The sequence below is a fragment of the Protomyctophum parallelum genome, assembly GCF_964188405.1.
Source record: "Protomyctophum parallelum genome assembly, chromosome: 3".
Lineage (NCBI taxonomy): Eukaryota > Metazoa > Chordata > Actinopteri > Myctophiformes > Myctophidae > Protomyctophum > Protomyctophum parallelum.
This window is the reverse complement of record NC_139698.1, coordinates 1,787,853-1,805,352: the sequence shown is the minus strand read 5'-3', so window position 1 is coordinate 1,805,352 and position 17,500 is coordinate 1,787,853. Positions and strand designations below refer to the sequence as shown.

At 43.2% G+C, this 17,500-nt stretch overlaps 1 protein-coding gene across 1 annotated transcript in view; it reads right to left on the bottom strand.

The window, feature by feature from the left end:
* Window positions 1-11,764, bottom strand: part of fam171a1 (family with sequence similarity 171 member A1) — a gene marked incomplete at its 3' end in the record, with an annotated part of 38,627 nt that extends 26,863 nt beyond the window's left edge. Inside the window, 2 exon segments of the mRNA XM_083761272.1 lie at window positions 6,303-6,461; window positions 11,672-11,764. Coding sequence (XP_083617398.1) covers window positions 6,303-6,461; window positions 11,672-11,714 — 202 coding nt within the window. The 5' untranslated portion in view covers window positions 11,715-11,764.
* Window positions 11,765-17,500: the final 5,736 nt, after the last annotated feature.

Here is a 17,500-nt window from a genome sequence, read left to right as displayed (position 1 = left end):
TAAATCAGTGTATTTTCTCTATCTACTGAAGAAACATGAAGCCAAACAAATAATGTACTGCATGTATTGTATTTCTATTATACAATAGGAATACAGTTATTCATTTCGCAATCTGAGTGGTCCTTTTTTAACTTTTTTTCCCGGGACGGTATACATTCACTTTGGGACGGTTCAAATTGTATTTTGGGACGGTTCCGGGACGGTGGTGAAAAAAGTTAGTCTGGAGCCCTGACAGAGACAGAGACAGAGACAGAGACAGAGACAGAGACAGAGACAGAGACAGAGACAGAGACAGAGACAGAGACAGAGACAGAGAGAGACAGAGAGAGAGAGAGAGACAGAGACAGAGAGAGACAGAGACAGAGAGAGAGAGAGAGAGAGAGACAGAGACAGAGAGAGAGAGAGACAGAGACAGAGACAGAGACAGAGACAGAGAGAGACAGAAACAGAGACAGAGACAGAGACAGAGACAGAGACAGAGACAGAGACAGAGACATCAATGAGTTCAATATAAATCAAAAGTGTCTAAGTTATCTCTAGTCTAGAACAAAAGCCGGATCAAATATGATGTAAAATCTTAAGCAAAAATAAACTTTTCCTTTTTCTATACATTTAATGTAATTTGTGTACTCATCTATTTCAGTGGTGAAAAGTATTATGCTAATTATGCATAGAGCACCGTCCTGACGTCACTGTCAGTAGAGGGCGTCGATCCCCAGGTTCATGCATTTTTTATTTGCATTGAAATAAAAAATGCGTCTCACTGCGATGCATTTTGAGCTTGTAGATCTGCTCTTTTTGCTATATTCAAATTTAAATCTTGAATTATTTCTTTTCCATTTTTAAATTGGAATCCTGAAACATTTTATGTAATTTCAAATGCCTTTTTAATACCTTTAGTTATACTTGTGTTGAACATTGAGCTACTAATTTAGACTGAAGTAATTAAAAGCGGGTCATGTTTGCATGTTGTGGAATAGTAACAGCTGGAACCAATAACCTATCGTTTCTGTCGGGAGGAAACCTCTTAACTGCACTTTTGAGGTTTTTTTAAATCAGTGCTGTTGAACACCCTTTACGTCTGTGTGTTGTTTCATAAATCAGTGCTATTGAACACCCTTTACGTCTGTGTGTTGTTTCATAAATCAGTGCTATTGAACACCCTTTACGTCTGTGTGTTGTTTCATAAATCAGTGCTATTGAACACCCTTTACGTCTGTGTGTTGTTTCATAAATCAGTGCTATTGAACACCCTTTACGTCTGTGTGTTGTTTCATAAATCAGTGCTATTGAACACCCTTTACGTCTGTGTGTTGTTTCATAAATCAGTGCTGTTGAACACCCTTTACGTCTGTGTGTTGTTTCATAAATCAGTGCTATTTAACACCCTTTACGTCTGTGTGTTGTTTCATAAATCAGTGCTATTGAACACCCTTTACGTCTGTGTGTTGTTCCATAAATCAGTGCTATTGAACACCCTTTACGTCTGTGTGTTGTTCCATAAATCAGTGCTATTGAACACCCTTTACGTCTGTGTGTTGTTTCATAAATCAGTGCTATTGAACACCCTTTACGTCTGTGTGTTGTTCCATAAATCAGTGCTGTTGAACACCCTTTACGTCTGTGTGTTGTTTCATAAATCAGTGCTATTGAACACCCTTTACGTCTGTGTGTTGTTTCATAAATCAGTGCTATTGAACACCCTTTACGTCTGTGTTTCATAAATCAGTGCTATTGAACACCCTTTACGTCTGTGTGTTGTTTCATAAATCAGTGCTATTGAACACCCTTTACGTCTGTGTGTTGTTCCATAAATCAGTGCTGTTGAACACCCTTTACGTCTGTGTGTTGTTTCATAAATCAGTGCTATTGAACACCCTTTACGTCTGTGTGTTGTTTCATAAATCAGTGCTATTGAACACCCTTTACGTCTGTGTGTTGTTCCATAAATCAGTGCTGTTGAACACCCTTTACGTCTGTGTGTTCCATAAATCAGTGCTATTGAACACCCTTTACGTCTGTGTGTTGTTTCATAAATCAGTGCTATTGAACACCCTGTACGTCTGTGTGTTGTTCCATAAATCAGTGCTGTTGAACACCCTTTACGTCTGTGTGTTCCATAAATCAGTGCTGTTGAACACCCTTTACGTCTGTGTGTTGTTTCATAAATCAGTGCTATTGAACACCCTTTACGTCTGTGTGTTGTTCCATAAATCAGTGCTATTGAACACCCTTTACGTCTGTGTGTTGTTTCATAAATCAGTGCTATTGAACACCCTTTACGTCTGTGTGTTGTTTCATAAATCAGTGCTATTGAACACCCTTTACGTCTGTGTGTTGTTCCATAAATCAGTGCTGTTGAACACCCTTTACGTCTGTGTGTTCCATAAATCAGTGCTATTGAACACCCTTTACGTCTGTGTGTTGTTTCATAAATCAGTGCTATTGAACACCCTTTACGTCTGTGTGTTGTTCCATAAATCAGTGCTATTGAACACCCTTTACGTCTGTGTGTTGTTTCATAAATCAGTGCTATTGAACACCCTTTACGTCTGTGTGTTGTTTCATAAATCAGTGCTATTGAACACCCTTTACGTCTGTGTGTTGTTTCATAAATCAGTGCTATTGAACACCCTTTACGTCTGTGTGTTGTTTCATAAATCAGTGCTATTGAACACCCTTTACGTCTGTGTGTTGTTTCATAAATCAGTGCTATTGAACACCCTTTACGTCTGTGTGTTGTTTCATAAATCAGTGCTATTGAACACCCTTTACGTCTGTGTGTTGTTTCATAAATCAGTGCTATTGAACACCCTTTACGTCTGTGTGTTGTTTCATAAATCAGTGCTATTGAACACCCTTTACGTCTGTGTGTTCCATAAATCAGTGCTATTGAACACCCTTTACGTCTGTGTGTTGTTCCATAAATCAGTGCTATTGAACACCCTTTACGTCTGTGTGTTGTTTCATAAATCAGTGCTATTGAACACCCTTTACGTCTGTGTGTTGTTTCATAAATCAGTGCTGTTGAACACCCTTTACGTCTGTGTGTTGTTCCATAAATCAGTGCTATTGAACACCCTTTACGTCTGTGTGTTGTTCCATAAATCAGTGCTATTGAACACCCTTTACGTCTGTGTGTTGTTCCATAAATCAGTGCTATTGAACACCCTTTACGTCTGTGTGTTGTTTCATAAATCAGTGCTATTGAACACCCTTTACGTCTGTGTGTTGTTCCATAAATCAGTGCTGTTGAACACCCTTTACGTCTGTGTGTTGTTTCATAAATCAGTGCTATTGAACACCCTTTACGTCTGTGTGTTGTTTCATAAATCAGTGCTATTGAACACCCTTTACGTCTGTGTTTCATAAATCAGTGCTATTGAACACCCTTTACGTCTGTGTGTTGTTTCATAAATCAGTGCTATTGAACACCCTTTACGTCTGTGTGTTGTTCCATAAATCAGTGCTGTTGAACACCCTTTACGTCTGTGTGTTCCATAAATCAGTGCTGTTGAACACCCTTTACGTCTGTGTGTTGTTCCATAAATCAGTGCTATTGAACACCCTTTACGTCTGTGTGTTGTTTCATAAATCAGTGCTATTGAACACCCTTTACGTCTGTGTGTTGTTTCATAAATCAGTGCTATTGAACACCCTTTACGTCTGTGTGTTGTTTCATGAATCAGTGCTATTGAACACCCTTTACGTCTGTGTGTTGTTCCATAAATCAGTGCTGTTGAACACCCTTTACGTCTGTGTGTTGTTCCATAAATCAGTGCTATTGAACACCCTTTACGTCTGTGTGTTGTTCCATAAATCAGTGCTATTGAACACCCTTTACGTCTGTGTGTTGTTCCATAAATCAGTGCTATTGAACACCCTTTACGTCTGTGTGTTGTTTCATAAATCAGTGCTATTGAACACCCTTTACGTCTGTGTGTTGTTTCATGAATCAGTGCTATTGAACACCCTTTACGTCTGTGTGTTGTTCCATAAATCAGTGCTGTTGAACACCCTTTACGTCTGTGTGTTGTTCCATAAATCAGTGCTATTGAACACCCTTTACGTCTGTGTGTTGTTTCATAAATCAGTGCTATTGAACACCCTTTACGTCTGTGTGTTGTTCCATAAATCAGTGCTGTTGAACACCCTTTACGTCTGTGTGTTGTTTCATAAATCAGTGCTATTGAACACCCTTTACGTCTGTGTGTTGTTTCATAAATCAGTGCTATTGAACACCCTTTACGTCTGTGTTTCATAAATCAGTGCTATTGAACACCCTTTACGTCTGTGTGTTGTTTCATAAATCAGTGCTATTGAACACCCTTTACGTCTGTGTGTTGTTCCATAAATCAGTGCTGTTGAACACCCTTTACGTCTGTGTGTTCCATAAATCAGTGCTGTTGAACACCCTTTACGTCTGTGTGTTGTTCCATAAATCAGTGCTATTGAACACCCTTTACGTCTGTGTGTTGTTTCATAAATCAGTGCTATTGAACACCCTTTACGTCTGTGTGTTGTTTCATAAATCAGTGCTATTGAACACCCTTTACGTCTGTGTGTTGTTCCATAAATCAGTGCTGTTGAACACCCTTTACGTCTGTGTGTTCCATAAATCAGTGCTATTGAACACCCTTTACGTCTGTGTGTTGTTTCATAAATCAGTGCTATTGAACACCCTTTACGTCTGTGTGTTGTTTCATAAATCAGTGCTATTGAACACCCTTTACGTCTGTGTGTTGTTCCATAAATCAGTGCTGTTGAACACCCTTTACGTCTGTGTGTTCCATAAATCAGTGCTATTGAACACCCTTTACGTCTGTGTGTTGTTTCATAAATCAGTGCTATTGAACACCCTTTACGTCTGTGTGTTGTTCCATAAATCAGTGCTATTGAACACCCTTTACGTCTGTGTGTTGTTTCATAAATCAGTGCTATTGAACACCCTTTACGTCTGTGTGTTGTTTCATGAATCAGTGCTATTGAACACCCTTTACGTCTGTGTGTTGTTCCATAAATCAGTGCTGTTGAACACCCTTTACGTCTGTGTGTTGTTCCATAAATCAGTGCTATTGAACACCCTTTACGTCTGTGTGTTGTTCCATAAATCAGTGCTATTGAACACCCTTTACGTCTGTGTGTTGTTCCATAAATCAGTGCTATTGAACACCCTTTACGTCTGTGTGTTGTTTCATAAATCAGTGCTATTGAACACCCTTTACGTCTGTGTGTTGTTCCATAAATCAGTGCTATTGAACACCCTTTACGTCTGTGTGTTGTTCCATAAATCAGTGCTATTGAACACCCTTTACGTCTGTGTGTTGTTTCGAAAATATTGAATCAATGGAAAGTAGTAAAAAGTGCTTTGGGCAAAACCTCTCAACTCCATTGGACCCTCAAACTGTCTGCTAAAGCAAATAACTCCACCACCTCTCTCCCTCTCAAACTGTCTGCTAAAGCAACCAACTCCACCACCTCTCTCCCTCTCAAACTGTCTGCTATAAAGCAGCTAACTCCACCCCCTCTCAAACTGTCTGCTAAAGCAGCTAACTCCACCACCTCTCATGGAAGTAATTGACAATATATATATATAGTCACAACACCAACTTTGATGAGGCTCTATTGCCTTGTTTTAAAAAATAAGGTTTTAAAAAAAGGTTTTCTTAACCCATTCTGACCTGAGATCAGATTCTAAAAATTGTCTTATAAATCCTGACAGTTTTCTGAAAAAGCTATGTTTCTATGTCAGTCGTTCTTCGATAAAAAAAAAAAATAGCAGACCTACAAGCTTGTAGATCTGCTATTTTTCAATAGCTAAAGCATAACATGATGCTAACACCAAAATGGGTTCCCGTCCCCAAAATGGGTTAATTTCCTGAAAAATGAACATGTTGAAGTTCTACGTACCGGTACCGTTCCCGGCCAGGCCCAGGAGGTAGGGGAAGTTCTACGTACCGGTACCGTTCCCGGCCAGGCCCAGGAGGTAGGGGAAGTTCTATGTACCGGTACCGTTCCCCGCCAGGCCCAGGAGGTAGGGGAAGTTCTATGTACCGGTACCGTTCCCCGCCAGGCCCAGGAGGTAGGGGAAGTTCTAAACGTACCGGTACCATTCCCTGCCAGGCCCAGGAGGTAGGGGAAGTTCTACGTACCGGTACCGTTCCCCGCCAGGCCCAGGAGGTAGGGGAAGTTCTAAACGTACCAGTACCGTTCCGGGCCAGGCCCAGGAGGTAGGGGAAGTTCTAAACGTACCGGTACCGTTCCCGGCCAGGCCCAGGAGGTAGGGGAAGTTCTAAACGTACCGGTACCGTTCCCGGCCAGGCCCAGGAGGTAGGGGAAGTTCTGGACGCTGGCGGGAGTCGAGGCGACGGTCAGCAGAGCGGTCAGGTTGGAGTAGGACGTGTCGGCCGGGAGAGAGAGCGCTCTGCGCGGGAACTGGACCCAGGGCTGACCGCGGGAACCTGGGGGTGCACGCACACAGGCACACACACGCACACACAGAGGCACACACACACACACACACACAGGCACACACACACACACACACACACACACAGGCAGGCACACACACACACAGGCAGGCACACACACACAGGAAAACATTTCTGCTTACAGTTTGGTAGTTTTCACTACATGGTGTTTGTGATATGAAATGTAAGCTTACTCTAATCACAGTAAACATCATGTCTTCAGTCATTAACAGGCGATTCACACTGAGACGGACTGCATCCGTTTCATTGGAACCCTTTTACCAATACGGTTGCCTGGTCCCCGATGGCCATGATTCACATTGCCCGAGATTCAACAGCGCACCAGGGTACACTGGCATAACACACTTTAATCCTCCAGACGGCGGTTTGTTTGATGGCTGGCGTGCACGGACACTGACCATCAACTGTGCGACATTGTCTCAAATAAATCCAGACACACTGAATTGCATTGCCTCTTTGCCGTTATACTACTTCACTGTCAGCCTGCCTGCTATTCACTGTGTCAGTCAGTTCTGTGCTCCAGTGTCGTGTTTGATATTAGTTTGCTATGGATTCTACTTTAGCATTATTATTATTATTTTGTTTTACTTTGGAAACTGTGCCAAGCAAAGCCCAAGAGCCATATTATGTAGTCCGCAGAATAAGATCAGTGTACTGCGTGCGGTGCTGCGCGTATACGTCTGAGGGCATCATATCATTTATCATAGCATAATGCAGTTGTAAACCTGCTCAACTGGACCAGAACAGTCTGTGAGTGTATTTCCCACAGAAGCTTTCTGCACTCTTTGTCTTTGTTCACACTAAATGTCTTTAACCCATTCTGACCTGAGATCAGATTCATACGAGGTTTCCACTGGACACACACTGGTCTGATTAACCCATTCTGACCTGAGATCAGATTCTAAAGATGTCAGTCGTTCTTCGATTTTTCAAAAATAGCAGACCTACAAGCTTGTAGCGCGCCACAAGCTTGTAGATCTGCTATTTTTCAATAGCTAAAGCATAACATGCTATGCTATGCTATGCTATGCTATGCTACACGCTATGACCTCTACAAGGTCACGCTACGAGCTTAGAAGACATTCTGTAGAACCGGGTCTCAGTGGCTGACGGTGCTCAGTCTCTGGCACCGAGACAGTGAGCACATTGTGCTACGTCAGGGTTTCTCATGTCCAAAAGCAAAGGAAAGGTACTATGTTTACCCTGCAGGGTAACTGGACTAAAGGTACCATGTTTACCCTGCAGGGTAACTGGACTAAAGGTACTATGTTTACCCTGGACTAAGCTCAAGAACTTGTTTACAGCCAGGCCCTGCTCATAGAACATTTCATGGTAGGGGTTCAATGCCTTGCTCAAAGGCACTTCAGAGCGGTGGTAATTTCCGGGGATACGAACTAGCGACCTTTCCGATATCAAGACCGCTCCGCAAACACCGCTGCCCCCCCCCCTGGGTTAGATTGTCTGGGGAGGAAAAAGGGAGTGGGGGGATTCAATGCCCCCCTCTCCCCCCCTGGGCATTCATCTGTATGGCCCGTGGACATTAGGTTGTGTCCCTGCCTCCGGTCAGACTGGAATAAATACATGCTACTTCCTTTTGGGGAAATGTAGGACTGTGTGTATGACAGAATGTGGACCGTTTGTTTTTCCATCATGCACTTTCACCATCCCAGATTAGCCTTTTAACGTGGCTTTGCGCTGTCGGCCTTCCTTCCTGGCCTTCCTGGCCTGGTCATTCATGAAGCGGATTGTCAGGGGGGGGGGGGGGGGGGGGGGGAGCGGTCACTCTGCATCCTGACAGTTTTCTGAAAAAGCTGTGTTTCTATGTCTGTCGTAGCGTGCCACTCGGTGCTATGACTACATACAATGCAATTATAGTGCTGTCTACATAACATGCTATAAGTCTGTATCAGATGCTATCTAAGTCTACAGAAATGCTATCTAAGGGGGTATAGGGTAAGTGCTATGGGCCATGATGGAGTCTGAAAAGGTGGGTTTTCAGACTACGGCGGAAGATTGGGAGTGATGCTGCAGTTCTGACTGCAATGGGAAGTGCATTCCACAGTTTTGGAGCCAGAAGGGAGAAGAGTTTGGGACGTGTGGAGCGTTGTTGTCCCGGCGTTTTTAGTGAGGGTACTTCCAGCTTCCCTGCGTTGGCTGATCTGAGTGCGCGGGAGGGTTTGTAGGGTTCAATCATACTTGCAAAATCTTTGGTTGCTTTAGAATGCCAGCATCAGAGTTTTGTATTCTGTGCGGGCAGCGACCGGGAGCCAGTGGAGGGAGCGGAGCAGGGGGGAGACGTGGGAGAATTTTGGCTGGTTGAAGACCAAGCGAGCTGCGGCATTCATAACCATGAGCTCACAGAACTTTATCGGCTATTTTCTGTGAATGTTCATCAGTAGTGGCACTAAAAGTGACTGTGTGTGGTGTGTGGTGTGTGGTGTGTGTGGTGTGTGGTGTGTGTGTGTGTGTGTGTGTGTGTGTGTGTGTGTGTGTGTGTGTGTGTGTGTGTGTGTGTGTGTGTGTGTGTGTGTGGTGCGTGTGCGTGCGGGGTGTGTGTGTGTGGTGTGTGTGTGTGTGTGCCCGGAGCGCTTCTCTGTCGGGTCAAAACCTTTGGCTTCCTGTCCAACAGGAAATGGACATTATTGCGTGCCATGCGTTCTGTTCCCGCCCCCTCTTCTCTTCACCTCTTTTTTCCTGTTGTTTTGTCCCCCCCCCCCCGTCCCACCCCCCCCTCCATAACCCCCCCCCCTACCGCTCCACTCTGTTTCCTTCATTGTGTTCCTTTTCATCGCTCCCCGGGGTGTCTGGGGTTGATGACCCCCCCCCCCCCCCTCCCTCCCCCCTCCATCAAATTGTTTTCTTTTCTGCAAAGACACGTGCCCCGGTTTAGCGTTTTGATCATGCTAATGCAGGCGTGTGCGTGCGTGCGTGCGTGCCATGCGTTGGTGTGGTGTGTGGGGAGCAGTGTTGTTTTTGGCAGCAAACTAATATTTTAGTTTAGTCATTTTTAGTCTTTGGAATTAAACTTTCAGTCACATTTTAGTCGCCTGGAATGTCTCAGTGCTAAGTCTAGTTTTAGTCGACTAAATATCATGAGGTTTTAGTCGACTAAATCTACAGTTGATTTAGTCGACTAAAATGCATTTTGGCGGGCCTTGATGCCGTCGTTTAATGTCGTTTTTACACTTGCTGAAAATAGCAGATCTACAAGCTCACAACGCGTCGCGTTGTGAGCTTGTAGATCTGCTATTTCCAGCATGCAACCAAGTGTAAAATGACTTATACTGGATCTCTTGTCCACTAGTCCCTTCCTAACATTTTAGTCTTTTTTTTGTTTGTTGACGAAATTGAAAGTATATTTAGTCTTAGTTTTAGTCACCATAGCATAGTATTCATTTAGTTTCCAACTTTTTATTTAGAAATAACTGTGTTGTCTGTCAGTCTATATAATAACATAATGTAATAACTGTGTTGTCTGTCAGTCTATATAATAACATAATGTAATAACTGTGTTGTCTGTCAGTCTATATAATAACATAATAATATAATAACTGTGTTGTCTGTCAGTCACACCTGAATAATCATAAATAACTGTTATACTGACTGTCTGTCAGCGGTGGCCGAACGGTTTGCGGAGCGGTCTTGATATCGGAAGGTCGCTATAGTTCGTATACCCGGACCGGCACGTTAAAATTACCACCGCTGAAGTGCCCTTTGAGCAAGGCATTGAACCTCTACCATGAAATGTTCTATGAGCAGGGCCTGGCTGTAAACAAGTTCTTGAGCTTAGTCCAGTTACCCTGCAGGGTAAACATGGTACATTTCCTTTCCTTAGTCCAGTTACCCTGGGTAAACATAGTACCTTTCCTTTCCTTAGTCCAGTTACCCTGGGTAAACATAGTACCTTTCCTTTCCTTAGTCCAGTTACCCTGGGTAAACATAGTACCTTTCCTTTCCTTAGTCCAGTTACCCTGGGTAAACATAGTACCTTTCCTTTCCTTAGTCCAGTTACCCTGCAGGGTAAACATAGTACCTTTCCTTTCCTTAGTCCAGTTACCCTGGGTAAACATAGTACCTTTCCTTTCCTTAGTCCAGTTACCCTGGGTAAACATAGTACCTTTCCTTTCCTTAGTCCAGTTACCCTGGGTAAACATAGTACCTTTCCTTTCCTTAGTCCAGTTACCCTGGGTAAACATAGTACCTTTCCTTTCCTTAGTCCAGTTACCCTGGGTAAACATAGTACCTTTCCTTTCCTTAGTCCAGTTACCCTGCAGGGTAAACATAGTACCTTTCCTTTCCTTAGTCCAGTTACCCTGGGTAAACATAGTACCTTTCCTTTCCTTAGTCCAGTTACCCTGCAGGGTAAACATGGTACCTTTCCTTTCCTTAGTCCAGTTACCCTGGGTAAACATAGTACCTTTCCTTTCCTTAGTCCAGTTACCCTGCAGGGTAAACATAGTACCTTTCCTTTCCTTAGTCCAGTTACCCTGGGTAAACATAGTACCTTTCCTTTCCTTAGTCCAGTTACCCTGGGTAAACATAGTACCTTTCCTTTCCTTAGTCCAGTTACCCTGCTGGGTAAACATAGTACCTTTCCTTTCCTTAGTCCAGTTACCCTGGGTAAACATAGTACCTTTCCTTTCCTTAGTCCAGTTACCCTGCAGGGTAAACATGGTACCTTTCCTTTCCTTAGTCCAGTTACCCTGGGTAAACATAGTACCTTTCCTTTCCTTAGTCCAGTTACCCTGGGTAAACATAGTACCTTTCCTTTCCTTAGTCCAGTTACCCTGGGTAAACATAGTACCTTTCCTTTCCTTAGTCCAGTTACCCTGCAGGGTAAACATAGTACCTTTCCTTTCCTTTCACACCTGCACGACAAAAGAAATGCAATTCAAGAAAAAGGAGCTAATCTCATGTAATATAATTACTGCACTCCACCACAAGGAGACAGAAGCTGTGTGTGTGTGTGTGTGTGTGTGTGTGTGTGTGTGTGTGTGTGTGTGTGTGTGTGTGTGTGTGTGTGCGTGACACACTCATTTAGGATTTATATTACAAAGTGGAGAACATTTTTCTGACAAGATTTATGTACCTGAGGTCACAGTGACAAGGGCAACACACACACACACACACACACACACACACACACACACACACACACACACACACACACACAGCGTTACCTTGGGAACCAGATAAGATCTGCACCACGTTGTCGTAGACCATCAGGGTGGCAGCTCGCTCCGGCAGCAGGTCCAGACTGAGAGAGGAGAACACTGACACACACACACACACACACACACACACACACACACACACACAAGTTCTTAGACACGAACCCAACCACAAAAATACTTAAAACACACACACATGCACACTTGACATACTGCTATGTGTTAAAAATGCGAGGACAGACACACGTGTGTGTGTGTGTGTGTGTGTGTGTGTGTGTGTGTGTGTGTGTGTGTGTGTGTGGGGGGGGGGTTTTCCCCTCCATTGTCCGTAAGTGCTTCCTCACGGCTAGGATGTGACCCCGTTCACAACTCGACACAACTCCGTTCATTGCACGGCGGCCAGTGCTCTTATACATAGACTTTAGTGACGTAAACCACTGCCTAAAGCCCATCACACACTGTAAACCACTGCCTAAAGCCATCACACACTGTAAACCACTGCCTAAAGCCCATCACACACTGTAAACCACTGCCTAAAGCCCATCACACACTGTAAACCACTGCCTAAAGCCCATCACACACTGTAAACCACTGCCTAAAGCCCATCACACACTGTAAACCACTGCCTAAAGCCCATCACACACTGTAAACCACTGCCTAAAGCCCATCACACACTGTAAACCACTGCCTAAAGCCCATCAAACACTGTAAACCACTGCCTAAAGCCCATCACACACTGTAAACCACTGCCTAAAGCCCATCACACACACCGTGTGTAAACCACTACTTAACCCATTCTGACCTGAGATCAGATTCATACGAGGTTTCCACTGGACACACACTGGTCTGACTAAAGCCCATCACACACCGGGTGGTGCGCAGCGACGCGGCAACGCCTGGAGAACAGAACGGTGGCGTATCGTATCGGAGCGTCAGGTGTTGAGGCGTGAACACGCGTCGGACGCCCGCCGGTGTGCGATAGATAGGTTCATTGAAAATGACGGAGGCGGTCTGTTTTGACGCGCGGCGTTCGCAGACGGTGTGTGTAGCCCTTCACAGAGCTGTGTGTGTCTGGGTGGGTCTGAGCATGAAAACAGCATGTTTGTTCTTCACCACCTGTGCGTAACCGAACACACACACACCCACGCAAGCACATATTAACTGTGTATATATATATATATATATATGATGCTTTTGGGTGTGCCAGTACAGTACAGTACAGTACAGTACAGTAGAGGGACCCGAAACGGTAACTGTCATTTCTCCACCCCCCCCCCCCCCCCCCCCAATATGTCGGAGAAACGGGTAAAACAATAGGTACAAGGCTGGGACAACACGGATACAATATTAACAATGGAAAAAAGACAACCACAAGGTTGGTTCAACATTTCATGGCTCACGGCATTGAAGCTCTAAAAGGCGCTGGACTTCAACACAATCCAACTGGACAGTTTTAGGACAAAGACGTTTTAATGAAAAACAGTGGATTAAGAACCTGGAGGCTTAAACATGGCCTAAAATCAGATCTTGAACACAACAAAAACTTAAACTAGAGAAATCTAAAAATGATTGGATCAGACTTCCTTCGGATACATGGCGAATGCATTTATTCCTTGCATTGTGCCTACACATGTTGCGACTTGCGGTCGCAACATGTGTAGGCACAATGCACAGAAGTTTTTTAATTCCCCACCCGGGGCGCGTTCCTGGGGGTCTGGATGTTCCCCCCCCCCCCCCCCCCCCCCCCCCAACATGGTAACTGTCATTTCTCTAGCGTTCGGACGAGGGGCGGCTCGCCGGAACCCTGGGGTAAATGTGTCCGTCTCTGATGGATTAATGACAGACTTCACCCAGCAGGGAGCAGACACTCTGATGGATTAATGACAGACTCCAGCGTGGTCCTGGAGGCTATACCCTCACCAGCAGGGAGCAGACACTCTGATGGATTAATGACAGACTCCAGCGTGGTCCTGGAGGCTGTACCCTCACCCAGCAGGGAGCAGACACTCTGATGGATTAATGACAGACTCCAGCGTGGTCCTGGAGGCTGTACCCTCACCCAGCAGGGAGCAGACACTAGACTACAGGAAAGAAAAATCACACCCGTGTGAACTGAGTGGTGCAACTCCCCTCTCCCTCTCCCTCTCCCCTCCCCTCCCCCCCCCCCCCCCCCCCCCCACACACTCAAAAACGGCAAGAAGGGTTCTGCTTATCACGAAACAGACGGAAGCCAAAGAACATTGGCGTGGCCTTCGACTGCAGGGAAAGTCGGCCTGTGTTGATTCAGCCGATCACTCCGTTTCACATTCCATGTACAAACATGCTGCTAGTGTTGGAGAGGACGGTTTAAAATCCACCATCAAAGCAAGACTGCAAGTATTACCAACCAAGTACAATCTGTCAATCTGGTATCCCGACACCCACACTCACCATCATGATTCTGAACAACACCTAGAATCCATCACACACATTATAACACATGTATTAGTGCACACAAAAATGTGTATATTGCTCACCACGACCATATTGTTGACCTAGTGTCTGATGCAGTTCAAAAATATGTGCAATCTAGTATAAACATTCAAGAGTGTCACCAGATTCCGATATATTAATTTTGAAATTTCCCGATATCCGATATTTGCTGTAGGCTACATAGCAAAACAAATAAATACAAAAAAATGCATTAACTTTCAATAAGCCATTTATTAATTGTACAAATGCCTTACATTTAAATTCAAAGGGGATGTTTATGGTTAAGTGTTTAACCTGTAAAAATAAGAATAAGAAGTGTTTAACCTGTAAACCTTAAGGAAATGGCAACCTGTTAATTAATACTATGGTTTATTATTATTATTATTATGTGCAAAGCTACATTTTTACCCCTAAAATGATGCCTGCATGTAACCTGTTAATTAATACTATGGTTAATAATAATAATAATAATAATAGTAATTATTATTATTGCTATATACACGTGGTACCTTTTTACCCCTAATGTGATGGCTGGAATCAGCTGCGCTATTATGTGACAAAAGCAGGACTCCAGACTAACTTTTTTCACCACCGTCCCGGAACCGCCACAAAATACAATTTGAACCGTCCCGAAGTAAATGTATTCCGTCCCGGGGAAAAAAAGTACAAAAAAGCACCACTCAAATTGTGAAATTAATAACTGTATTCCTATTGTAATAGAAATACAATTAAGCCAAACAAATAATGTTCTGTAGATACACTGATTTAGTCAAAATGCTCCCAGATGAAAAATAGGGCTTGGTTAAAAATGTTAATCGAATTAATCTTAGGCTTTGTAATTCATCTAAATTAATCATATTTTAATCGCATATCAATATTCAACCTGAGAACAGTGATATTTATTTTCAAATGGATTTTGTTATTTTGGTGTAGCCTACCAGTGAATCAATGAATAGTGACTACAGTAGCTTATAAAACTTTGGTGTAGGCTACTTGATCAAGACCAACAGATAACGTGCAGCAATGCAGGTATATGAATATTCAAATGTCTATTACATGGTTGGCATGAGAAAACAAATAAAAACAACTTTATTAGGGGGAATACTAAGACGAAGGATCAATATAATAATAATAATAATAATAAATACAATCAATAAAAACTGTGGAATGAGAGCGTTTTGGGGTGCACATTCCACAGTGTTGGGGCAGCAATTCCAGAACAATCTGAGCATTAGAAAACATCTGTTGCTTCAGAGGATATATACCAACATATTATTTAATGTCGATGCCAGCTAGCAAGCCTAGCATGGAAGCTAACGTTAAACGTTGGTGATGTAGTGTATCCCCATGTCCATATTGGAACCTTTCTGTGGCACACATTACACAACCATGGTTTTATCCAAGCTTCCAACCGATAGTTTTTCAATCTAAATGTCCCATCCACGGGCAAAAGCAATATAATTCCTATGATTCCGTTGGGTGTGTGTTGTTGTTGCTGTTGACTGTCTGACTCTGACGGCACGGCAAATTCTCATGCTGCTCATCGCTGCACACGAAATGCGCATTTTCAGTGTAAAAACTCCTCTCGTCCCGAAACCGTCCCGAATGAGATCCATTTACGTCCCAAATAGATATTTTACAGTCCCCGGGACGTCGGGACGCCGTTAATCTCGAGCCCTGGACAAAAGCCTTGAGCCTTACCGACAGAACTCGGGGAGAAAAAAAATACCTCAGGACGTTTGTTATGGCGCTGGTGTTGTGTTGCTACTTTAGTTTGCAAACTCTGTCTTTGTCTTAAGAATTGCACTAAACTTACAATCTGAATCAATATTTGAGCTTCTGACAACAATGTCATGGTTTGATAACTGAGCCAATTATATAAAGACGGATTTAACCGAGGTGACGACGCGCGCTTATTCTTCATCATCATCATCATCGTCACAACAGCATTTTTTTTAAATACAATTATAAAGTTACAAATATTTAATCACACGCTAAACGGCACGTGTGTGCAGTAAATATATAACAGAAGTAGGGATGTGTAAATGTGTCCAAAATGAAAATCGATTTGTGTAATTCAATATTAACGATTAATCGATTAATCGTTTTTGGGGGGGGGGGATTTTTTTTTACTTTTTTTTGTTTTTTGTTTTTTTGTTTTTTTTACTTTTTTTTTTGTTTTTTTTTTAATGAACCCTACAAATAAAAAAAATCTTCCCCCCAAGGGGTACCTAAGTCAAAAAAGTTTGGGAGCCCCTGATGTAGTTGATTAACAATAATTGTAACTCTTGAGAGTTAATAAGGGTCCATTTGGTTACTAACTCCATCTTTTAAATGGGACCACTGGTGGTCCCTGGACCACTGTTGATCCAATTGATCACCATAGCAACCCCAGCCTAGGCCTGATTAGGTAAATTCCCAACACCTGCTAAATCCTCCAAACCTGTATATTGATTGGAATCAATCTCCACTCACACTCCTCTCATGCAGCTACACAGACACATCCCAGGCACACTTTGGTAGGCCTATAGCCCTGTCCTGTTTGGATGACAATATTGCCTTTCCAACAGATTTTCATAAAAAAAAAAAAAAAAAAAAAAAAAAAAAAAAAAAAAACGATTATAGATTATTAATTTTCATAATCGATTTCGGGTCCTATCAACGATAATCGATTAATCGATTAATCGGACCCATCCCTAAACAGAAGAATGGATTACAAGAGCAATCTCATCAACAACATCAGAACGCAGCTATATGATAGGCTCCACCACACTTGACTGATCCGTGCAACGACGGGTAAACCTTATTCTTTTAATACTGTTAAGTCTGTAAGTGATTCCATTCTCTTGCATATTGCACCTTAGTGGGTCTTTTTTCTATAGTCTCTGTTTGCAGTCTGTACATACTGGAGGTTGGATTCGCTCACTGCACTGTCTGTGCAGGACGGACTGTAAACATTAAACACGTGTCCCCCTCCTGTATCGGAGCGTGTATCGGTGGCATCAAATCCGATCTCCGATACATTAATTAAGCTGGATCGGAGGCCGATACCGATATAATATCGGATCGGTTGCATCTCTAACAAGGAGGTCCTGATTCTGGAGGTGGGCTGTGTCTTTGATCTGTACATGGACCAGGCATTCCAAGATAAATATTCTAAGTATCAACCATTACTTGGAAGTATAAGAAACTTGGGGTATCGCTGTAGATTTGCCATACTGATATTCGGAAGCCTGGGCCGTGTGCATAAACATGACAAAAAGCGAAGCCAATAGGCAAAGAAATAAGCAGCCAAATACTGAGCTCTGTTTGGGCTGTTATAGGCAGCCAAATACTGAGCTCTGTTTGGGCTGTTATAGGCAGCCA